Below are 26,626 nucleotides of genomic sequence, written 5' to 3' on the forward strand. Positions count from 1 at the left end.
TATCGGAACAACACTACTGTGAAATGAGTAGTTAAAATGCAAAGCAATTTTGAGGGCCTTGTAAAGTAAAGCGCTGTCCAATTTAAATACCATTTTCCAAGAACATGCTACTTTTATACTATTTTGTTCTGTAAAATTTACAGATTATATTTATTGTACATTGAATCCCAGTAAAATTCAGAAGCAGTTACTGGTTATTGTACATTAAATGCCAGTAAAATAGGTGTGTAAAGGTGTTTACATTTCCACTGTATTTTTTACAGAATTTCCCTGGTATCCACAGCTGCCAGTGAAAACAACAGAATTAGTCTTACTGATGTCCTTAAACAAAATTTCCAATTGACGAAGCAGCTCTTATCTCAAAAGGAAATGCACACAACGCTCTATCACAGGGTCACCAATTCCGGTCCTCGAGTTCTGGAGTACTGCAGGTTTTTGATGTTTCCGCCTACCAACACGCATGATACTAAAGATCAGGATCGTTATCAGGCATGCTGGTTATATGAATCAGGTGTGCTAGTGGTCAGAAACACCGAAAACCTGAAGGCCTCCGCTCTATCAACTTTAGTTTTTGGGATGAGGCCTCTATCGTGACTTCAACTTTTATACTGAACGCTAAATTAAACAGGGAGAAGCAGCAGACCTGTGACAACGCTGTAATCATAAATTGGGCGTCATTTAGCATCTCTTCTTTTAGATCTTGTTAAATTGTGCACATTGTAGCCATGCAGTCGATGTTTCACAAGTTCTGCCTGTTTTCAAGCCATTCAATTAAATGTGTGATTATAATAGCAACAGTTGTGAAAATTAATAGTTGCAAACTTATAATAGATCAAATTGTTGTTCTTGGCACATTTTCACTACACGGAGCCTACATGTAATGGTTACTTATTGTTCATTATTTCCTTCCTGCAACGTGTTAATGAGATGATTGACCCGCTGTTAAATTATGCTCTTAAATTTCCTGTAGTTGCTTTGCCGCCTGCTGCTGCGGAAGCAGCGTGGGCAATGAGGCAGTGAGCTGCGAGCCCCAACCCCACCTCGACCACCACCAGCGCACAAGTCGCCCTCCCCACCCCCCCACACGCCCCGCGCAGCCGGTCCGCCCAGCAGCGACAAGCAGCCACTTGGAGCCTGCGCCGCTGCACCGCACCGCACCGCACCGCTGGATCCACCTCACGGGACGCGGACGACTCGGAGTGGCGGCCACGCGGGACACGCGCGCTGCTTTCTTTTTCATCGTCGCTTTTCGTAGTTTCTTTCACTGGTTCCTTTTCGAGTCTGCGAATTGCATTTGCATGCATCAACTTTCACTTATGGTTGGCGAAGATGGGCTCAAGTTGTGGTTTCTCACGGGGAAACGGCGCGACGGCGGTGCTGCTGCTGTGGATGCTGCTGAGAGGTAAGAGTCATTGGGATACTATTTATTTGTTTGTTTGTTTGTTTGTTTGTTTGTTTGTTTGTTTGTTTAACATGGAAAAAGTGAGAGAGGGCATCATTTTTTTAAAGTTTATTTTACTTCAAATGTGCTCTTCAACTTGGGAGCATAGTAAGTAATATATATCTATATTTTTTTAATGCACTTTAATGCACAAATAAAGATTAAAAACTGAATCAGATTTGTAAAGGGTAGGCTACAGAGCATGGGCTGAAGGTGGTGGTGGTACACTTGTAAGGAAGAACAAGTGGATATTATGTGGGGGGTTGTATTTATAGAAGTATGTAGAATGCGTATACATGCATTTTGGGGTCTCTATGTGTAAATTATTAGTCTAAGTATTTTTGGATTTCATTTCTTGATGAATAATGCAGATAACGGTACAGGAATAGCATTCAAAAACTAACTGCGCCTTCTCTGCTATAGTTCAACTGTGAATTTTCCAGATCACATTTTTTTTCCTACAGCATATAAAATAAAAAGTAGGGATGAGCAAGTACCGATACCAAGTATTGGTATTGGTCCAATGCTGGCTTTATTTCATAGTATCGGTACTCGCACCCACTTCAGGCTTTTTTATGATCAGGAACTAGAAATTAGAAAATAGAAGAACTGAAAATTGTCATTAATTTCATGGAATGTTAAGGATAAATGTTGGAATACATAGATCTCTAAAATTATCTGTCGTTTTTTTACGAGAAATTTTATGTATCCAAAAAAAAAAAAAAGTACTAGTGGTATCGGTACTTGGTATCGGTATTGGCGACTATACTGATAAAAAGTGGTATTGAACATCCCTCATTGAAAGTTCAATTAATCAACTAAATTGTGTTATTATAGAAGTTGTTTTTCTGAGCCCAAACAATGCGTGAAGTGACATCGACATGGTGTGTGTATCTCATGTTATGTGAGATATAGCACGTTGGTGTAACGGTGGAGTGAATACAGCCATATATCATAATATCATAATCCCATTCACAATCCCACAGCCCAACTGTACCAACACGGTCGTCTCAAGCGGTCTAAATTTAACGTGGGGCTCATTGCTCAGGCGCGTGGACGTCTTTGTGTGGCTGCAAATGGGAACAACAGCAGAAGTGAACATCTTAATGGTTTGATGCTCCACTGGGGGGTTGCGCATGAATGTTAAGTTCACCCTGGATCTTGAGTCAGACTGTTTTTAAGGACTTTTCCCAAATGCTCAAAAGCAAGGAGTTAGGTGTGCAACAACATTTCCGGGATGTAAAATGGAGATTGTACGGCAGGCCAAGATAAGTAACTGGAGTTAAGTTGGATGGACTTTGTAATGTAGTCATCAAGGGGAAAAAAAACAGAGCACTTCATCATCTTTTCAATCAAGATGAGACGGTCATGCTTCCATAAATTGTCCGTGCGCTTTCATTTCTGCAAAAGTGGTGACCAGTAAACGTAACCACCCGAGAGAAGCTTTCTTCATGCAGGGTTGTTAAAATGATTCATGATCGTTTTTAAGGTGACATGGCTGTATGTAATGTCCTCTGATTATTTGTCATGTTGATAATAGCTTTATGGAGTCACACAAAGGCTGATTGATGTTTGCATCACACGTCCATGTCGCTCCGGATGGGCTTTACATGGTATTAGAAGACATTTCTTCTAATTACTGCTTTGGTTTGACGGAGAAAGCGAAGGTTGTGATGCTAATTAGGTGGGTGTTGAAATAATGATCTCCTCACCTGTCTGATTGTGGCAACAAAAGAGGGAGAAAGAGGAAAGGAGGTGAGCAGCAGGCAGGTGCGCAGCAGCTGCTCACATCTCCGGGCAAACACCGCTTGTTTGTTTTCTTTGGGAAAATATTGTCTGAACACGCCGCTCAGTTTGTTATCAGTTGCTGAAATGACGCATCACATCAATTGCATTGTTCCCTCAATCCCGCAATGACAATGACAATCGACTTCTTGAAGCTTCTGACGTAATATACACTACATATATATATATATATATATATATATATATATATATATATATATATATATATATATATATATATATATATATATATATATATATATATATATATATATATATATATATATATATATATATATATATACACACACATTAGGGATGCATGATAATATCGGTGGCCGATATATAATAACAATAACAGGCTTGCCACGTTGGTCCATCTGTTGTGGTTGTGGCTCAAGTTGTGCTCAACTCCTCCCCTCTCCTATGGTAATGTCGCATATTCGTGACATCATAATGCGTGCAACCTCATGTTGACGGACGATGCATCATGGTGACATGGCAGTCGCCAGTGTGGGGTTTCTTTACTGTGTCTCCCCAAAATGTTACCTTCGCAGTTTTTTTGTTGCATTTTTAAAACATGGCTGTTTTGTTTAGGCAAATTCAAAATGAGTTACTGGTTGATTTTGAAGTAAACAATGTTTCAATTTATTTGTATATGTTAGACTTATAGTAGGATGCGAAAGTACATTTGTATTCAAGATAATTTTGCAAACAATTATCGGCTAACTTATCAGTTATCAACATCGACACTTACTAAAATTATTAGTTTATCAATATCGGTTGGAAATAGTATTATCATGCATCCCTACTATATATATATATATATATATATATATATGTATACCGTCTGTTCTGAGTCCACAAATTATGATTTGATTATTAATTTGCCATGCCCACTTGAATGAATTACCAGCCACACCAGGATGGATGGATGGACGGACAGATGGACGGATGGACGGACGGATGGACGGATGGATGGATGGACGGACGGACGGACGGACGGACGGATGGATGGATGGATGGATGGATGGATGGATGGATGGACGGACAGATGGACGGATGGACGGACGGACGGACGGATGGATGGATGGACGGACGGACGGACGGATGGATGGATGGATGGATGGATGGATGGATGGATGGATGGATGGATGGATGGATGGATAATATCCACACACAGGCAACTGATAAGATCCCATACAAAAGTTGGATTAAGAATTTTGCATTTAAAAAAGCTAATAATACTCAGCTTTGATTGGGTATTAATTTAAGAATATTTTTATTGCTGTTGTCATGGTTGCTTGAATGTGCATTATTTTAAGTGGTTCTGCTTGCCTTTTGGTAAATTTATTCATCTACATGACAAGAAAAATATTTGTATTGAATCGCAATAAAGTGTGCAAGTCACACTAATGTTGTGCATGTTTCAAACACAAACGGGGTAAGAAGAAATGTAAATCGAGTGCACCTTATTTGTGGGATTTTCATGTTTTAAACATTTCTCTAATGCATCCAGTGGCGGTTCCCATCCTCCCCACTCCAAGTTGTGTGTTCCTGATTGGTGAACTGTTTCTTGCTGAGGTAATGAATCTGAGGAAATGGGCAATTAACGCTCAGTGGCTAATAGCAGCCGCAGCCTACACCTTTCGCTAACGTAAAGGAAGGTCAAAGATCTAAAAATTGTTCTTGCTGGAAAGCAGTTTTGGTGCATCAAGACTTTCTTATAATAGTAAGCAGTTAATGATTAGTGGTAATGGTTTTCTTGACTACGGCAAACAGAATCAGTTGTGAGCTTTGCTGTCGACACACAACAGCCTTTTTTCTGAACCCTTTAAGTAGCGGACAGTCGAACGTTTTCCATCACTTTGGCGAGATGAGCCACAGATGTTTTCACGTAAAAGCATCGAACCGTTTATCTTTCACCGTGACCGTGTTTCCTTACCTTTGACCCTTGTTGTCCTTTGGTAACCTTAACCAAGTGGTAACCTCTCGCCGTGTCATGTCCATCCCAGAGGAGGCCACAACCACAAACTCTCCAATCTCCTCCATCATTTTCATCAGCATCTTTCTCTTTTAGCAGCACCAAAGCAATAAATCTCATTTGGTGCATGCTGCTATTTGATTTCATTACATGATTTAGTAAAGCTTCTGTTTTGTGTTGCCAATACAGGAGCGTCATTAATCTTGTCAATTTGTCTCTCTTGTTGTCACTACGCTTCTTTGAATACAATTTGAAAACGTGATGCTAGAAGTGATTTGGTGAAGAGTGTTGTCTTATACATATTTTATATTATTTTCATTGTACATGCAGGTGTTTTATTTATTTGTTTATTAGGTCTTTTCTTGACTTGTGCTCAGGCCATTTGATACACTGAGAGTGTCTTCCTGTTAGCAAAGTTAATTTGATGGCTTAAAAAAAAAAAATCTTGGTACCCCTTTTCTATCATCTGTAGGAAGGAAGTAATGTTCATGTTACTTCTGGGAGGTTTGCCATCCCCCTCTTAACTGCATGGAGGCTTCCCCAGCTCTGCATGATCCTTTAGTCAGTTATGGGTCATGCCTCCTCCTCATGCATAGTTAGAATTTAATTTGCTGCGATGAAAGGACTAGGAGACGTTGATTGAAATTTTGCCCTTTGGGAATTTGGGCCTTTTGTTTCACGTAGGTCCTGACAAGTTATTTCCCAGTTCCCTAATTGGTGCCTGCTTTGTTTCACATCCAATTTACAACTATGAGTGAAACAAAGAAGGACATTTGTGTCCTCGTGGATGTGTGACTACTGCAGATCTAGATGGGAGGAATAATAGTATTCATCCATCAAAACATTTTTCATACTGCTTAATATCCTCACTTGGGTTACAAGGTGAGCTGGAGCCTATCCTAGCATAAATACAAAAGGTTGAAAGTTTCTTAAATGATATAATATGCAACACAGAACTGTGAAAAGCTCATAGGCTACAATTAGCTTTGCTGTTTTATTGTTTTATTAATCAATTTACAGGTTTGGCCAAATTTTAACTCAACTCAATATGCACATGCAGTGCCTATAGAATATAGAGTAGTCTGCTCGCGAGTCGCGAGATGGGAGTCACAAGATGGCCGCCCTGTGACCTCAACAGCCTGCATGGCTATCAGCCATCCAGTCCTTTATTTAGGTCAGCGTAAGCAACCTCACTAGCCTAAACATGGTATGTGATTAATATTGCAATCTGTCAATGAATCAATGCTTATTTTTAGAACCTTTCATACTTTAAACCAGTGGGGGCACATAAAACATACTATTGGAAACTATTAGGTCAGGTTATACAATCTCACTAGCCTAAACCTGGTATGTGATTAATATTGCAATCAGTCAATGAATCAATGCTTATTTTTAGCACCTTTCATACTTAAAATGGAAGTCAAGTTTAAAATTTTCTTTACAACATGTTATGTATAGCTCACTAGTCTGAACACAATATTCTGATTAATATTGTGTTTGTGGAAAATGAATTAAGCAGCAAAATCCGCCCGTTTTTTTTTTTTTTTTTATCCATCTCAGGTAACGACAAATCACGGCTCAGTTTGCGAACGTCACATGACCAAAGTCGCAAAACAGATGAGCCATGATTGGTCGTTACCAGAACCGCAAGCAACTGTGATGTCAGAATCAGTCGACAAAAAGTGGCAAAATGGCTGCCATGAAATGGAGAGAAACAGGTGGATTTTTTTTCCGGCTTAATTCATATTCCACAAAGACAATATTAATCAGAATGTCATGTTTAAACCAGTGGAGGCACATAAAACATACTATTGTAAACTAACTACATACTAAAGAAAAGAAAACAAAAACAAAACCTATGACTGTGCACAGTGAGTGTAAAATTAGAAATGAAACAATCTATAATTTGTTGTTTTCACCATCTGCTGATGTTTACATTTGAGAGCCACCGACTGGCTAATCACTGCTGTCACGAGATGTTTTCTCAAAGCAGGATAACGTCTCAGAGTCTGCGTGACGTGAACGATTCTTGCTCCCGCCGACAGACCCCTGGGAGTTCTTCAAACTTCATTTGTACTTGCATCTAACCCCTAAGGAGATGTTCTATTAGATTTGTTGATGACTGATGAACACGGTACATTGGATCTTGTGCTCTTCTATTCTCTTTCAGCTAATCGGATTACATTATGGTCTAATGGATTATTATGTTAAGGTATGCAGCGTAGTAAACTGAGCAAACTACCTGATTGGGTTTTGCTGGAAAGTGATCAGATAAATCATAATGCTGCCCTTGATACAGGAAATGACTTTATTTCCTACTAACACCTTATTGCTTTGAAATGGTGATCTTTATTCGATAAATGTTGATCGTCTACTGTGATGTGATGCAACAATATTGCATAGCGGCATGGGAGACACTTTAAAATGTTATGATCAATAATGGCTTTCATAAGTGGAATTATATCTCCATATGGAACTTTTTAGCTAATTGAATCCTGGTAGTGAACAAGTCCCATAACTGTTGCTTAATAACAAGTGGTGTTGTCATGATAGCTGATGATTTTGGTTTTATTGTGGTGATTATTTTACTGTATGGATTCTAATTGGTGCTGCCAAAGTTAAAGCGTTAACTATTTAATTCATAACAAAAATGGTTGCATTAATCATGTTTTAATGCAGATTAACCACACTATTAATTTTGACTGCAGATGATCCTTTAGCTGACAGCGGATGGTTACGTTAAATGTAGCACACGTTGTTTGAGCAATAAATATAACTACATTCATTAAAGTAAAGCATTCAATAAATGTTTATGTATCGTATTCAGAATATTTGTCCATGTCAAACTTTTGGGTTCATTTTTTTTTTTATAGTTTTAAATTATGCAACTAATTAGCTGATTGGAAAAAGAGGAGGATGAGGATGTGCAGTGGATAAAACATATTGAACACGTCCTCATAACATTAAATGTCAGGGAAAAAATTAACACATAATAGGTGCTCTTTAAATTTGGCGGGCAAAAAATGTTGTTAAAAAGGCCTTTTTAATTAAGCGCTTAATCTATTCGTGATTAATCAAAATTCTAAGATGTGATTAAACTGATTTAAAAAAATGTAATTGTTTGAAATCTCTAATTGTAATGGAACAGATTTGATGTGCATGAACGGCGTGTTGGGCAATTAAAATTTGTAATCATAATTAATCGCATGACTTCAATAGTTAACTCACGATTAATCACACATTTTATTTGTGTTCTAAATGTTCAATAAAATGTACAATAACATATTTTTCACTAAGTTTTCATACTCTCTTTAACATAAAAATGTTCAACTAATAGAAATATGGCTGCATCTTTTATTCATTGACACAGTAATTTCATAATGATTCATGAAATTGAGTTAAAATTAAAAAGATGTATTGTAAAGTAAAAATGAGTGCGATATTGCTTTGTGTTGAAGTCATTTTTCTGCCACTAGATGGCATAATTGCATTTTTAAGCGCTATCTATCTTGACTCCAGTCTCCACAAATATATGCATTCTTATTAAATTTATTACTGCTAAATTTTGCCGTGGACATGTCTGCTGTATTGCAACTGGATTCCCCAGTACAGTGTGGTCATTAATTAAATTTAAAAAAATTGTCATGTTAAAGAACCTTTAAATTAACTCAAAATTAATGCACTAATTTTGACACCAATTTTTGTATGAAGCTTAAATGTTCATGTTTTATATTGCCATGCTCATGCTAATAATGCATCCAAGAGCGTGTCCATTACGTTGTGTGATGATTTTACACGTGCTTCCATCATCCTCCATGTCTGTCTAATCAGTGGAAAACAATCAGCATCGCTGTTGATTACTATGGTTATTGATTGGTCTGCTGCCTTTTCCAATGACTCGTTTCCAAGGACACATGCACAGCGTGTTGACCTTGGCAAACAGACGCCTCTGTGCTAACAGCAACCAAGCAAGACTAGTGAAGAGAGCTTGAATAACAACCTGCTTCTCTGTCGATTGTGATGTTGTGCGCGTGTCTCGCGGCTTGCGTGGTGATTCTTAGCGAGCACATGAGCTCATTGCTGGTAAATCTCTGTCCAAGCGAGCATTGAGCTAATTGAGTTGCCGTCTTTGTCTGGGACAACAGAAAGGGCGTCCCACCCTAGCAGCCCCCGACCGACTAAGCACCTCCAGACGCACTTTGGTTTGTGCGGCATCTCATAGATATTGCGATGAGCCTCCGTCCCCTTTGTCCTTCCGCAGATAATATACGAGGGAAAAAATGGACGCGCGGGTCATTATTATTATTACCTCTGGCATCATAACAAGGTCAAACAAGTGTGCCGTCATTGTGTTTGTTTTCTAGTGTTTTTTGCATCCACTCAGAGGTAGAAAATTGTAAACATGAGGCCTAAGAGGCCTCTTGTTCAAACACACGTCTGCCTGCAAAATTACACACTCACCTACTTTTGAGAATTACATTGTGGCAGGTGCAGCTCAGCATCAACAGTCGGATGGTTGTAATGGTTCTGCTTATGATGGTAATATAACAGGAAAATGCAGTTCCAGGAATAATTTACAAACATTGATATGCCATTTCGTAGAAAAACATTATTTGTGCTATAAATCTTACATGGCCTGAGGAACTAAAACGTCACTTTTGCATCATTTCTGGGGGAAGGTAATGGGTCATCACGTTTTTGAAGACCAAAGATATTATTTGCCTTGAGAAGTCAGCTTGATCCATTCAATTAATTAAGTCTGATTACTTGCCTTCCTTTGGCTTCAGTCCTGGAGAGAAATTGAATTTTGACTGATATGAACAAGTTGTGTTGCTTAGACATGGTGGCTTCAAGCCAATAAATATGCTGTGATTCCATCTGGTTAGCAACTGGGAGATTCTAGTTGTTTTTATCTCTAGAAATAAATCGTTATTGTCATTTGCTTGCTGATTTAGGAAAATGATTTAGCCAGTTTTCCACTGTGATAAGGGTCGCGATTACCAAGATAATACTGCCCTCTTAAGGTTGTAATTGGCATAATTAGAGGCCAGCTATTTTTGTCTTTTCCCCCCAAAATGCCTACAAAACACAATCATATATACACAATCATACTCTTGCCAAATTGAAATGAAGTTTATCAAAAATTATCTGAGTAGAAGCAATAATTTAACATGTTGTCATTTTCACTATTTCTATTTTGTTTGGTAGATATTACCTTTTTGCCATTATCCTCTATATTGGCTGTAACTGAAAAAAATATATATTTTCTGGGTTCATAAAATCAAATTAATGTAAATTGTTATAATTCATCCCCCATGAGGCACAACAGCAACCTTTGTTTTGTTTTTTGTTTTGTTTTTCCAGCCCAGCCAGGTACACTTTCAACAAAAATGGTTGCAGCCACCTTGAGTGAATCACAATCTTTCAGGAAGGAACATTTTATCCATCAATCCAGCCTCCTGTCATCCAAGTCCTGTGAAATTAAATCAATGTCTGAAACCAGAGCTGAGGCCTGAATTGCACCAACAGAAATAGAAAATCTAGTTTTGCTGTCTGCTAATGACATTAGCGCGCTCCCTAAATGGTCGCCCACTGTCGTCAAAGGGGATCATAGCAGGGATATAATTACAGGACGAACACTTGCATCTCAATTTTCCCGTAAAACATATAGCTGATGTGATGCAGCTCCTTATGGATTTAGCTTTACGAGCATATATACCACCCCCTTTCCTCTGGCAGGCAAATGATTCGTTTCTCCTCGGTATCATGTGATCTGGTGTAATTAAACTTCTCAAGGTGAATACAAGGACGATCGGAAACCACATGATTATCGACCACATGAGAAATTCATTAAAAGAGCTGCCGAAGTGTCATTTGAGGCCTCCTTTCAATTTCCGCTAACTGAATGGAGGAGAAGGTGGGGGGAAAGCTTCTGATTTAAAAGCAATCCATTCAAACCATAGGTTATATATACATATATATTAGGGTTGTCAGGTGATTATTTTTTTTAACATAATTAATTGCATGACTTAAATAGTTAACTCACAATTAATCGCAAATTTTACATCTGATCTAAATGTACAATAAAATGAACAGTAAAGTTTCATACTCTTGTCAACATAAATATGGAAAAAAATATTAAAGAAATATGGCTGCATCTTTTAGTCATAAAATTGAGTTAAATTTAAAAAGATGTACTGTACTGTAAAAATAAATATATTTTTTTGTCCTTTCGGATCATTTGCAACATTGACATCCGAAAGAAGGGCTGACGGGTAGAAGCCATGGCGTATTTTTTTTTCCTGCCACTAGATGGCATTATTGCATTTGAAAGACATTGGTGACTCCTCAGTGCATTTTTCTTCTCATATTAACTCGTATTAACTCGTTCGTTCCCGGCTGTCCTACTGGATTTTGACTGGTTTTGCAAGGCCCACAGAATATTGTGTTCTATTGCTATAAAAACATGGAACCTATCAAAAGAAAGATTAAAGTGTCTTCTGTCAACAGGAAAACAACTATATTTCTATCTGTTTCCGTTTTGCAGCAATTAGCATTAGAATATAGCTAAGTTTAATCAATTTTCACAAATCTAATTAGGATTGTGAGTATTTTATCTTTTTTTCAACATGGCCCTGGTTGATCTCCTTTGCTCTGCTGCCACCTGCTGTCTGTTTGTGTAATAACTACCATTTTTTTCAACCATTCTTTACAGTTGAGAGGCTGCATCAAAGCCTTATGTATGCTCTAGCATAAAAAACAAAAAACAAAAAAAAAAACGTGTAAATTCATCTTAGGGACACTTAAAACATTTTTGAAAAAGCGTATTTATAAGTTTTTGGGAGCAAATGAGTTAAGAGCTAATCTTGAACATGAAGTAACTTGTGAAATTCTGCACATTTTTAAAACTTGAAAAATATAACTTGACTCTCCACAAATATATGTATTATTATTAAATTTATCACTGCTAAATTTTAAATGTTGACATGGACGTGTCTGCTGCGTTGTGACTGGAATTCCCCCAGTACAGGCTTTCCAAGTAAGGGGCGGTCATTAATTGCGCGTTTAAAAAAAAAAAAAAAAAAAAAAACTCATTAACTTTGTCATGTGTGCTATCCAGGGGCTAAAGGATTGTACTTCCCTCAGAATGAGTACAAGGAGACGATTTATGTTGGCCAGGCAGCAGGGAGCTGGGTCCTCCAGGTGCACGCCATGTTGGACAGCGAGTCTGAGAAGCCGCATTTCTACCTCTGCTGGTCAAGATCGATTAAGCGGCCAGGCTACAGCACCTGGTTTGACATGGACGCCAACACTGGAGTGCTGTCCTTGAACAAAACCCTGGAGGAGAATGACTTTGCCTCGCTATGTGAGTGCCATACACGTTCACGTTATTGTAGGAGCCCATTGTTGTGACGATGTCAGGTATCCTCTACATAAGATTCAATTAGATTGACTACGCTCTACCCATACTGATAAAAGAGTTTCATCATCAGCAAGAGGTCTGTTAGAGATTAAAATTCCTCTGTTTTCTCTCTCTCTGTCTCTTTCTCAATCCTATCAGATAAACCTTCATGGTCTGTGAAGAAGTTGTCACTCTATGTTATGGTGCTACCGAATTTCACCAAGAAGTCCTGGTGCGTCACGAGAAATACCCCTCGGATCATCCTGGACTTCGTTAATGCCACGATGCCGCAATGCGCGCAGACAGATATGAAAGAGCTATGCTTCCCTCATCGAGACAACGCCAGACCACACATCATGGAGAACAGATTCCCTGGGGCAGTCATGCAGCTGCGACGACTCACCAGACTCAACGTGTGCCCCAACTACACCATCTCTTACAGTGTGGAATCAGGTTAGAGACTTACAAAAAGTACTTAATTATGGTTGTACATTGGCAGGTACAAAGATAGTTATTAGTTACCTTCACATGTGCTGCTTTTTTTGTGTGTGTTGACCCGAGACCAGAGGTTGGCAACCTTAAATACTTAACGAGCCATTTCAATGATATGTATTTAAAAAAAACTATAGTGTGTCGGAGTCTTGCGCTTATAAAATCAGTAAACTGTTACAGAGAACACAAAACGTAATTTCTGCATCAACAGACACGTTTTGAACTCTGAAAAGACGCTTCCATTCAAATAAATAATTCAGTGTCTATTCTTCCCATATGTAAAAAAATATGGTTCCTTGCACTTATGAAATAAGCAAACTGTTTAAGAGAACACAAAAATGAATATCAACATTAATATAAACATTTTGAAGATGCTTCCATTCAAATAAATCATTCAATGCTATTTGTGTCCTCATAGTCAATTAAATTAATAAAGCCAAAAAGTCTTTGAATTAAAAAGGACTATTTCACTTAACAATACAATGATAGTCAGTTAGAATATTTATTGTATCTGGTTCATGTAATTTTTGCCTCTGATCAGATGCTGGGTCACCCATCCCAAGGGGTTGGGTATGCCACAAAACTTTACATCCAGATCTCCTCTACTTACTGTAAATAAAAGTTAAAAAACAAACAAAAAAAACGTAGTAAGGTTTATTCCATGTTGCATGTCACATTTCTGTTTAGAGCAAGCTAACGTTGCTTTGACACTGATGTTGGGTCACAATATTAGAATTATAATTGATACTATGCCTGCATAAAGTACCTCAAAAGCAATATTAAGAGCCAAAACCAAAAACAGTAAAAGCAATGGAATCGTAAATGGCAAATCATGGAGCGTCATTGTTTGTACTTTTACCAAATCAAAATAATTTGAGCCAGTGCAGGAAGCAAAATGTTTCCACATCTAATACACTCTGACTTAATCCCCAATATTGACAAACCACATCTTCCTCAGTGTAGTCTAAACAGTGGTGTATATTTCCTCTTGTTCTAACAGAGGCGCCTGCACCCTTCGCTGTGAATCAGAACACGTCGGAGATGGTTGTGACTGCTTCTTTAGACCGAGAAGAAAGTGAACGTTACAGACTCTTGCTGGTTTGCACAGTTAGTACAGAGACCGCCATCACGACGCTGGACACTCCTCTGGATGTTTATGTCAATGACGAGGACGATAACGCACCATATGCGAATGGAACCGACACAGCGGACATTATCATCAGCTTCAATCGGACTAAAGTAAAAAACAACAAAAGACCGAATGTCAAATGATATTTACAGAAATGCTGATTCATCTCATTTGTCTCTTTCCAGGGTGGTGCTTACGGCTCATTGTCAGTTTTTGACAGGGACTTGACCTCCATCTATTCCACAGACCAGAGTCACAATAAGTATATTGAGACCTTGCTCAACACCGATCCTTGGACCAGAGAGACTTTTGATGTAAAACGTAGCTTCAGTGAAAAGAAAGCTGCTTATAACGGCGTCAGAGAAACCATTCATAACTATCGTAAGTAATCCCATCAACGCAACCTCATCTTTTTCAGAACAGATGTTTGAGAAGAAAACCTGTAATGTGTCGCTTTTAGAACTGATCCTTAAGAGGAGTCTGCTCGTGACGGAGAATCGCAGCGTGCAGCTGGACTACCTGGTCAATGACACCACCTATCCTGGTCTAGATGGAACTGTGTTGCTTCACTTCAATGTCACCATCTTACCGGTCCACATCCGATTTGAGAACATCACGCATATATTCACACTCACACGGAGAACTTCAATTTATGCTCAGGTACGCAAATTCAACTACAAGCGAATGTGGACATTTTTATTTATTTTTTTCCAGACACAAAGCCAACCTAAATTGGCAATATTGTGGTGTGTGTGGGTTTTTTTGTGGCAATGCTTTCAGCATTCCCACATATTATTCTGCTTTTTATTCTCCACACTTTTTTCTGCCATGTAATAACTCCCACATAATATTTCCGATTTACACCGTTCAAATTTCAACTTACTTCAAAAATTCACGCCATCTTAGGATTATATCTTCTGATTTCACAGTACTTACAGTATTCACGCAATTTAATGTTCAATATCAACTTTTCTCCATTCATTTTCAATGGGACTGACAATGAACTTTGAAGTCCCGCTTTCCACGCCCACTTCCATACATACAACTTATCATCATTACAAGCTCTGTGATACTGCAGAGTGGTGAACTTGGTCAAATGCATTATCCAGTAACCAGGAGGTCATGGGTTTGAATCCCACCTCTGACTGTACATTGCAAATGTATCCATTGCAATTATGCTAAGTGATTACATGTACTTTTCCATCCAAATGAATGGCGGGTACTGCATACCTAGGTGGCAATATTGCGTGAATTTTATTTTATTGTATTGCATTTTTCCATTGGATATCATTATATCAATTTTTCAATCTAAATGAATGGAGGGTACTTTCAGATAACACTTTTATATATAAATAGGCCATTAGCCATGATTTTCAACAAGCCAAGTAGGCTTACATGGTAAATACTTGCCTGGCATTATGGAGACATGCCAGTGCGTTGGTTCAAATCTTGCTAGGAAAATATTTTATTAGCATTCAGCTTTCAGCATTCACATGGAATTTCTGAAGTAATTTGACTTTCTCTAGTTTTGTTTGGAATTTGGAATTAGGGTTCGATCCACTACCTCGTCTGAAGTTTGACTTTAGTTGTGATGATGGATTGTTTAAGCTGCCCATTTTCCCCAGTTTTCATTACACTCTGATGAGTCAATTACTTTGTCAACAAAGTTACCCTGGTGCTTTCTTCTAGACAGGACAACATTTATTACTAGACTGAATTAGGATGAAGAGGAGATTGTTAAAGCAAGGTATCAGAAATTTCAATGGATGCCGTGAGCTAGCATAGCTTTTATTATATTATTAATGTTGGGAATCCATAATATTTTAAATGTTGTGGTTTTCAGGGCTGATACTCATTATTGGTAGTTGAGGAGGCCGATAACTGATATTGGAGCCGATGTTCATTTGATGTGGGTTCAAACGTTCAATTTCCCAACACTTGACTAACTGCTATTCATTTTAATGTACTATAGATGTTTTAATTACTCAGCACTTTCAGTTATATTTTTTATGTGTGAAAGGTGCTATATAAATAAACTTTGATTTGATGATCGTTGTTTAAAATTTCTTAAAAGTTAAATGAAAATATAATTTTTCTAACGTAAAGTTGTACAAAATGTCACTATAATTGAAATTGTAATCTTTCACTTATTTAAGTTCAAAAAAACAATAAAGGGCAAACTCAGCGCAGCTACTGGCCAGCAGGTTACCAGTGCGAGTACTCAAAGAGAATTTAACATCTCAAAATACCCCAGTTTGCTCATCGGCTGTTGGATTTTTAAATATATCTGATGCTGATTTGTGTTAAAATGTTGAAAAAAGGCTCAGATAATTGGCCTGGCCGATAATCGGTCTGTCATTATTGTTGTTCGGTATGTCACAACGGATGTGACGTGTAATGTTGTTGTGTTGTTCCGACAACATGATAGAATCTGACCAAAAGTGTACAGTGTCACTATATTGCATTATGCTTATTTGCCCAAATGTATTTCATAAAGGTCCACCTCAGTAAATGAGACATTAAAATTGCCTAGTACATAACTGTGGTAAATTAAAAAAAAAAAAAAAAAAAAGAAAAGCTACTTAGTTGAGTGCTTCTTGCTGTCCAAAATCTGCCTCTGCCCTACTTGAAGAAATATATTCATCATCCACTCCTTTGTTGACACTTGATCAGAGCGGAAGCACTTTTTCAGTTTCACTTCTTGTAAAGCCTGCCCCCTGCTGACTCAACGTCAAACAAAACAAAACATAACAAAAAAAAACAACTTCTTTTTGGGTACAACATGACCTGCCTGTCACCGGTCAATCGCAGGCCAAATCTAAAAGTGACATGAAATCCTCTTTGACCCCTTTTCAGGTTGGTAGAGTCTGCGTGGAAAACTGCCAGCAGTTTGATGGCTTCAGTGTCACATACCAGCTCAAGGTTCCTGATAAGAACATCTCCGCTGACGAGCTGTCCTGCTATTCAGCCATAAGTATCGCCCAGGCACCTGACGAAATGTGGGGACTCCTCTACGTGAACGACTCCGAGCCTCTGCGACGATCCGAGTGCCAGGATCTGCAGTACATTGTTGTGGCTCAGACTGCGCATGCACAGTCGGAAACCAGCACTCAGATCCAAATCATTCTGGATACTGAAGGTGGAATACCAGAAAATGCTTCTCAATGCAATCTCTATGGGAAGTCCACTCTAAAAATGTTTGGGTCAAAGTAACCCAATTGTGGATCAAAAATGGACCGATCCACTTTATGGGTCAATTTCACCCAACTTGGGGTAAAAAATTGGGCCATTTTGTGTAAAACAAGCCAGAAAGTTGGGTCAGATCTTGAAATTTGGTCAATAAATTTGGTCAAATCTTTTGACCAAATTGACCAAGAAGTTGGGTCAGATCCTTGTTGGGTCAAACTAACTGACAAAAATTGGGTCATTTTGTGTAAAACATTTTGTGTTTTATACAATTTGGGGTCAAAAAAAAATTGGGCCATTTTGTGTAAAACAACCCATAAAGTTGGGTCAGATCCTCAAATTTGGCCAATAAACTTGACCAAATGTATTGGGTCAATTTGACACAAGTTGGGGTAAAAAATTGGGACATTTTGTGTAAAACAACCCAGAAAGTTGCGACAGATCCTCAAATTTGGCCAATAAATTTGACCAAATGTATTGGGTCAATTTGACCCAAGTTGGGGTAAAAAATTGGTCCATTTTGTGTAAAACAAGACCAAATCTGAGGATCTGACCCAACTTTCTGGGTTGTTTTACACAAAATGCCCCAATTTTTTGTCTCATTATTGGGTCAATTTGACCCAACAAGGATCTGACCCAACTTTTTGGGGTGTTGTATACAAAATTACTTTTTTTTTTTTCCTGAAAAACAACCTCTAAAGTTTGGTCAAATTGACCCAAATTTTTGACCAAACTGTTTTTAGAGTGTAGTTTAAGTCCAATAATTTTGTTTTACGCACACATCATTTCATGTCTGTCCTGCTTTTCTCCACCATTGTTTAGAATTACGTATTTTTATATCATGCTGTTCCTCTCTTCTCAGTGCATTTAGGAAAGTATGCTTTGTGCCTGTTTCATGTAGTAAACCAGGACAGTCAGCAGTTCCTGTCCTGCGCAGAAAACAGACATCGAGGAGACTGCGAGTCCACCCGAGGCCTGGGGGCAACTAAAGGGAGATGCCAATGGAGGCAAGGCACTGAAAAAGGTCATTTAAATATATGCAGTAGCTAATAACAATGAAAAAAAAGAATGATTGTCATAGAATATTCAACACACAATGCTATTTAAATACAAATTATATAAATAGTGTTATTATTACAGGAATTGTAGAAAACTACTCGACCTGCTCCCCAGACCTGCGCACATGTCCAGACAGCTTTTGCGATGCAATTGAAAGCAAAGATACATCAATATGCCCGCAAGACTGTACGAGTAAGTTGTGCTATGATTCTTTTTTTTTCTTTTTTGATGAACATGGGAGATTCTAACTGCATGCTTATGTGTGTGTGTGTGTGCGTGTGTATATTTGTAAAGAGGAAACCGTCACCGGTGGTCATGAACTCGGCCTGAGGAACGGCATCCAGGCTGGCTACGGGACCTGTTACTGCTTAATGGAGAGATGCTTCTGTGAAAAGGAAGATATTGAGGGTGAGTTGTCTATTCTTTTTTTTTTTTTTTTTTTTGATGAAAAAGAAAAACCGATAAAATGGTGAAAATTTGAAAAGTAATGTTTTAACAAGCAGGTTAATGGAAATTATTTTTTAATTGTTATGCTAATATTTTCTGTTTTACTGCAAATGATTATCGGCTTGATCGTTTATCAGCCTTCTTGACTACTAATAATCTGTATCGGTCTATCACTAACATTAGCATACCAAAATTGTTTCTTTCCTACTAACCCCACATTTCTACTGTTCCCCCCCAGAGGGTCTCTGCGACGACATGTGTAAGACGGTCATCGCCACGGTCCTGCTCCTCTCCTTCATCGTTTCCATCCTCCTCTCTTCATACTTCATCCACCGCTACCACAAGAACTCACCCAAGCCCCCAATAGCGTCCGCTGAGATGACATTCCGCCGGCCGGCGCAGGCCTACCCCATCAGCTTCCCTGCTAACAACCTGCGAAGAGGCTCGCAGGAATCCATCGAGACCGACACCTTTAAAATACCCGTGAGCTGCTTCCCACCCCGCGTGTTTTGATGTCTGACCTTTTGAGATATCATATGGGACATCATGTTCATATCCTTTCAACAGGAGGATCCCAAATGGGAATTCCCTCGTAAGAACCTCGTGCTTGGCAAGACTTTGGGAGAGGGAGAGTTTGGGAAAGTTGTCAAAGCGACAGCATTCAGACTGAAAGGAAAAGCAGGTTACACTACAGTTGCTGTGAAAATGCTTAAAGGTAAGAGAGATCAAACCGCAGCAGATGTTGCTAAATTATGATGCATTAACCACGTCCATCCATCAATTTTCTATATCGCTCGTACTTTTTAGGTCATGCAACATAATGAAATGAGTCCAGTCACTTTCACACAAATTGGCAATCAAGAGTCTTTAATTGACTTAAAGAACACATGCAATTTTGTAACGTGTAAAGTGCTTTCCAACCATCTTTACACTTTACAAGGATAGAAATTGAGCACATGCCTCCACCTAGAATACATAATCAACCACATCTAACATGTTGGGCGCTAAAAAATTACGACAGAAGGCTTTATTACTAATTCAAGTTGATTGTAAGGGCAAGAAAGAGCAATAATATTTTGTCAAACTTGTTCCACACCTCTACAACGTTCATTGATTTTTTTACTTTAACCTTTATTTAACCATGTAAAAATGTTTGAGAACTAATTCTCATTTACAAACATAACCTGGAAATTGATATTAGAGTTGTTGCAAAATTCTTCTCACTAATGAGCAAGTAGAAAAAAAGAGATGGTGAGAAAACAACCCTCATTCGACTCACTTTTGATTGTACAGAAGAGGATTAGAGCCAGTGAAGACAGAAATAAAGGTTGGCAGGATTCCCAATTCATTCTCATAATTCTCACTTTAAATTCTAAATTCTGACTTTAAAGTGAGACATTTGACTTTAATCTCAGAATTCTCACTTTAAAGTGACTTCTGATTATGACTTTGAAGTCAGAATTCTGAGATTAAAGTCAGAATTCTGACTTTAAAGTGATTCTGACTTTATTACTTCTACTATTATTCTCACTTTAAAGTCAAAATTCTGTGATTTAAGTCAGAATTCTGAGACTAAAGTCAGAATTATGACTTTAAAGTCAATCAGAATTGTTACTTTAAAGTCAGAATTTTGACTTTAAAGTGAGATTTCTGTCAAAAATGTTTTTTTCCTTCTTCACTGGCTTAATCTTCTTCCATATGATTGACACTGTTAGAGAGATGTTCATGGAGAGTTAAAAGGGAAGTCAACCCAAAAATGTTCTTGACAATATTATGTTGTATGAACCCCCTCTAGTGTAAACATGGTATTCTGATTGGTATTGTGTTTGTGGCATACAATAAAGCAACAAAATCCAGCCGTTTTTTTTTTGTTGTTGTTTTTTTTTTACCATCTCAGGGGCGGTCATTTTACCACTTTGCTGATTTTGCTGCTTTATTCATATTCCACAAGCACAATATTAATCAGAATGCTGTGTTTAGACTAATGGTGGGATTTTTACGTGTACTTAATGTAGATTGTGCTCCGAGGTGATCACTGATTATTCTCCATGGTAGAAAACGCCTCCCATAGTGAGCTACGGGACCTGTTGTCAGAATTCACTTTACTCAAGCAAGTGAACCATCCTCACGTCATAAAGATGTACGGAGCATGCAGCCAGGATGGTAGGACCTCAGCAGAGCTCCTCGGTCACAGCCGGTGTTGCAGTGTGAAGACTGTGTTTCTCTGAATAGGTCCATTGTACCTGATCGTCGAATATGCCAAGTTTGGCTCACTTCGCAACTTCCTTCGCGAGAGCCGGAAAGTTGGCCCGAGCTTCATGGGAATGGACGCCAACCGAAACTCCAGTTATTTGGAGAACCCAGACGACAGGGCGCTCACAATGGGTGACCTGATCTCCTTTGCGTGGCAGATATCCAGAGGGATGCAATATTTAGCTGAAATGAAGGTTTGACTTCTTTTTTTTGATTGTGTATCTTCATGATATATTGTGATTAACCGTTCTGAGATTGTTTTGCCCCACAGCTTGTTCACAGGGACCTTGCAGCACGAAATGTGCTCGTAGCAGAGGGAAGAAAGATGAAAATCTCCGACTTCGGCCTCTCCAGGGACGTGTACGAGGAGGACTCTTATGTTAAGAGGAGCAAGGTGAAGAGAAAACACACATTTGAAACATTTCATTATAATCTCTGAATTCACTTCAACATCTTGTGGTATCTTTTGTGAAGGGTCGAATACCTGTTAAATGGATGGCGATAGAGTCCCTGTTTGATCACATTTACACAACGCAAAGTGACGTGTGAGTACAGTCATCATTTTGACATTTTCAAATGAATAAATCACTCTTTATTATTAAAGATATTACGCCGAATGGTGTGTTTCTTCTTCCGTCCAGTTGGTCCTTTGGTGTGCTCTTGTGGGAAATCGTGACATTGGGTGGTAATCCATACCCGGGGATTGCACCTGAACGCCTCTTTAACCTGTTGAAGACTGGCTACAGGATGGAGAGACCGGAGAACTGCTCCGAGGAAATGTGAGCTCTCCTTTTTGTTATGGCTACAAGTGCAATACAGCACCCACAGCACTCTGCGGGGAAATCAAATAATATTTACGCAACTGCAACAATATTTCCTCTGCAGGTATAACCTGATGGGCCGATGCTGGAAACAAGAATCGGACAAGAGGCCGACATTCTCCGACATCAGCAAAGAACTGGAAAAGATGATGGTTAAAAGTCGGGTATGGTGAAGCATTACCAATCACTCACTTTTTCACTCACACAAGCTTACATGTGTGAGTGAGTGAAAAGATATGAAAGAGCTATGCCGCGGGAGTGACGTCATGCAGCCGACAAATTCGCCCGCACCCGTATGCGACACGCCCCCCGCCACCCCCCGCTCTGTGACAGAAACATCCCGCTGTTGACAAAACAATCACAAAATGGCAAAATACAGGCTTAGGGGTTCGGAAAAAATCACCACCACACAATAACAGAAGCCCAGAGGTGTAGACTGAGAAGGAGTTCATTTGTATACATCCTGTATTTATATAGTGCATTTTCCTGAGTGAAAACGGAATACCCTGCCTTTAAAGGGCACAAATATTGTTTAAATTTATTTAACTCGTTTGCGCCCAAAAATGTATAAATAGGTTATATTTTAAATAATGCCATGCTCCCAAGTACGTATTTATACGTTTTTTATGTGTGTTTTTTTATGCTAGAGCATGTAGAAGGCTTTTGATTCAGCCTCTGAACTGAAGAGAATGCTCAAAGCAATGGTCAGCAGGTGGCAGCAGAGTATAAGAGATCAACCAGGGCCATGTTGCTATAGACTCTTTTCCCCACTCTTTTAAACAGATTTGTGAATAATCATGAAACTTAGCTATATTCTAATGCTAATTGGTGCGAAACGGAAACAGATAGAAATATTTTTTTTTTCCGGATGAAAGAAGAGACTCTAATTTTTCTTTTGGTAGGTTCCATGTTTTTAGAGCCATAGAACACAATATTCTCTGTGCCTTGTAAAATCAGCCATAATCCAGTAAAACAGCTGAGAATGAAGGGGGTTGCTTTTGTGAAAATGGTTGGGAGTTAACGAGATTTTAAAGGGGAAGTCAACCCCAAAATGTTCTTTACAATTATGTGTTCTATGCCACTACTCTAAACATCCATCCATCCATCCATCCATCCATCCATCCATTTTCTTGACCGCTTATTCCTCACAAGGGTCACGGGGGCTGCTGGCGCCTATCTCAGCTGGCTCTGGGCAGTAGGCGGGGGACACCCTGGACTGGTTGCCAACCAATCGCAGGGCATACTCTAAACATGGCATTATTATTATTATTATTATTATTATTATTATTATTATTATTATTGAGTTTGTGGGATGTGAATAAGCAGCAAAATCACCCATTTTTATGCATCTCAGGGGGCGGCCGTTTTGCCACTTGCTGCCGACTAAAAATGACATCACAGTTGGGCTCAGGTAATGACCAATCACGGCTCACCTGTTACCTAAAGGTAAGTCGTCACGGTAACAGGTGAGCCGTGATTAGTCATTACTTTAACCCTGAGTGAATGTGAAGCCATTTTCAGTCGAAAGATAATGGCAAAATGGCCGCCCAATGGATATTGTGGATTAGCTCATATTCCACAAACACAATATTAATCAGAATGTTGTGTTTAGACAGGTGGGGGCGCATACAGCATATTCTTGTAAAGAACATTTTTGGGTTGACTTCCTCTGATAATACATTTTGAACTGAAATAAATTATTCTTTGTCTGTGTTATTGAAGTCATTCTTAAAAATATCCAGATGTAACAGTGATAAATGACAGCGTTTTTGCTTTCATTCTGTTTCCAGTCACATTCACATTTGGTGAAGCTTTTGTGCCATTGTTGCTTTAAGGCGAGGCAAGTTTATTTGTACAGCACATTTCATACACAAAGCAACTCATTGTGCATTACACAAGGAAAGACAACACCTTAAACAAACAAACAACAGTAGTTAACAACAATTAAACCTATCATTAGTTTTTGAATAGCAAAAAATGTGGCTTGGCTTGTTCAATCAGGGCTGTAGCTTACTCAAACAAAGAAGTGTGTTATGCGCAGATTTAAAATAAAACAAAACAAAAAAGCTTCAGCCCGCCCCGATAATCAGCCTAATCACACCCTGATCTGCTTTTGTCAGGATTACCTGGACCTGGCAGCGTCCACGCCTGCTGACGCCCTGCTGTACGATGACGCGCTCTCTGAAGAGGACACACCACTTGTGGACTGTAATAACGCCCCTATCCCTCGAACCCTCCCCTCCACATGGATTGAAAACAAGCTCTATGGTAGAATTTCCCATGCATTTACTAGATTTTAGAAACAGCCAGGGCAAACAGGCTCTCTGTTCTAGCAACTTCTGTTTGGCTTTCTATAGTCAAGTGTGTGTGACTGTGATCTGGGCATGCCTTTTTGCTGATTACTCTTGACCATTCCATGGTAAAATACAATACTATCCGTTGTCTTGCATTTTATTTGGACCTGCTTCTCATGTACAGGAAAGATGACCAAAAACTTTACATTTGTAAATACTTACTACACTCATCATTTATACAACACCGTTCCCACTTCATTAGCATTTTATTTGTACTTTTTTTTTTTTTTGGTCATAATGTCCTCTTTTGTTGGCACTGATGGAAACTTGTGACATTTGAAACAGGTCCTCACTATATTTAATCACTATTTGTGGTTTGAATTTCAGATTGTCATAAATTTTCCTCATTTTTCCATGTGTAGCCATGATTCCATAATGGAGAAACAGTAAGGCTTTTGAGTGCAACTCTTTGGTGATGTTATTTAAATAAACAGAATGTATAGGTTGCTAATGCAATACTTATTGATGCCTTGATACAGACGTACCATTACGGCGACAAAGCCATAACTTAGATGTCTGTCAATTCAATTTTTTTTCTCCCCCTCAACCCCCCAGTGGCCACTGCAGAGTTTGATTTAAAAGCCTTGCTGTCTGCACGCTGCTTTTCTTTCACTGAGTGCAGAAAAATGATGTGTTCTCATTTTTAGGCATGTCATACCCGAACTGGCCCGAGAAGAGCCCGGTACCGCTCAACAGACATGATGCCACTAATCCAGTCTTTACAAGATATGCCAATGATAGTGTTTATGCAAACTGGATGGCTTTGCCTTCACCCGCAAAAACTGTGGACAAGCTTGATAGCTAGATGTGACAAGACAAATCCACACTTGTAGAAAAGATGTGTTGGTAGATGTGTATATTTCTATAAGACTGTGTAGATACAATCTGATGCTAAAGTTGGTTCCCTTTTATTTCTGTTGCACGGATATTAAAACTGGGGTCTTTTTTTTTGTTGCGAAACTAGCTGAATCAAAGTAGGCCATGTTTCATTCAGCTCTTATGTATGTTAATTATTACCTCACAGTCATGTTGGCCACGTTGTATCACTGCATGACTGTTGTACCAGATTGTATGTCAGTGTCAATGTCTTTTAAGTGCCTGTGCCGCTTCCACAATAGCCTCCAAATATTCATGTGCTACTGTGAAGATCATGTTCCAGCCCAGGAATTAAAGGGGACACCTTTACCATCATCTGCTGTAGACAGCTGGAACTGAGTGGACAAAAAAAAAAGTAAAGTTTCTACTTTGGAGGACTGCACTCCTTGCTATGTCCAAAGACCAAATTTCTGTTCGACCCACTTGATGTTTCAGAAACATTTCCAAACAGAGGTAAAACTGACTTCTTGTTTTTTATTTTATTTTTTATTATGTGAAAAGTGTCAGTAAATCAGTGCTACTTTTGTTTTGTGACTTAATGCAAATTGTGGCCATTTTCAGTGTTGGACAACATTTCACTGAGTGTAAAAGGGAAAAATGTATGTAAACTAATGAGTGCTATCATTGCTGTTTTCTTTGATTATGTTACAGATAATAAACAATAAAAATGTACATTATCTTCATAGACCATTTTTTTGTGAAGCAGAAAGATCTAGAATATCTTGTATTGTATATGTAGTTGTGCTGATAAGTTCACATCGAGGTATGGGGGGCTCTGCACTATCTTGATTGCTCTTTGGAGCTTCTGCCATTCTTCCTTGTGTAGTGGGAGAACCACACTGTGATGCAGTTTGTCACAATGCTCTCAGTGGGCAAGTGGTAGAATGGCACGTTGTCATTTATTCATTTAATTGCTCAAAACAATTTCAAAATATATTTTTCAATATTTCTTTAAAATAAATTACGATGGAAAGTGGTTCAGATTCATTGTCATTGCAGAACAGCAACGGCCCATGCAACTCAAGGTTTGTGTTTCAACGACGAATTATAAATAAATACATAAATAAATAAATGGATAAATAAATAAATGGATAAATAAATAAATGGATAAAAGCTATACTGAACAATGCTATATTCTAAAACAATACTGCATCCCTGTGATTATGTAATTCTTTTAAATTGTTATGCAGTACGTTAATTGCACACATTTTGTAAAAACAAACAAACAAAAAAAACAGGCTGGAATAAAGCAATCGCATAAGTCTATTCAGATAGGTTTGATGGTGCGTTGAACTTTGCCAGACTAATTAAATTACGTGTAAAATAGAAGTGAACCACTGAAACAATATCACATAATAACTATATCCATTTTCTTGACCGCTTATTCCTCACAGGGG

The 26,626-nt window shown here is 38.6% G+C and overlaps 1 protein-coding gene across 1 annotated transcript; it reads left to right on the forward strand.

The window, feature by feature from the left end:
• The first annotated feature begins 1,105 nt into the window (after positions 1-1,105).
• On the forward strand, positions 1,106-25,901 carry ret (ret proto-oncogene receptor tyrosine kinase). The gene is made up of 20 exons (XM_077496419.1): positions 1,106-1,402; positions 12,331-12,576; positions 12,772-13,065; positions 14,105-14,343; positions 14,419-14,614; positions 14,694-14,893; positions 17,090-17,372; positions 18,321-18,443; positions 18,560-18,670; positions 18,773-18,886; positions 19,164-19,408; positions 19,493-19,640; positions 20,981-21,088; positions 21,158-21,372; positions 21,450-21,572; positions 21,653-21,723; positions 21,820-21,957; positions 22,064-22,163; positions 24,120-24,267; positions 25,001-25,901. Exons 1-20 carry the CDS (start codon positions 1,330-1,332, stop codon positions 25,156-25,158), a joined length of 3,333 nt encoding a protein of 1,110 aa, XP_077352545.1. The 5' UTR covers positions 1,106-1,329; the 3' UTR covers positions 25,159-25,901.
• The last annotated feature ends 725 nt before the right edge of the window (positions 25,902-26,626 follow it).

The sequence above is a fragment of the Festucalex cinctus genome, chromosome 14 (genome assembly GCF_051991245.1).
Source record: "Festucalex cinctus isolate MCC-2025b chromosome 14, RoL_Fcin_1.0, whole genome shotgun sequence".
NCBI lineage: Eukaryota > Metazoa > Chordata > Actinopteri > Syngnathiformes > Syngnathidae > Festucalex > Festucalex cinctus.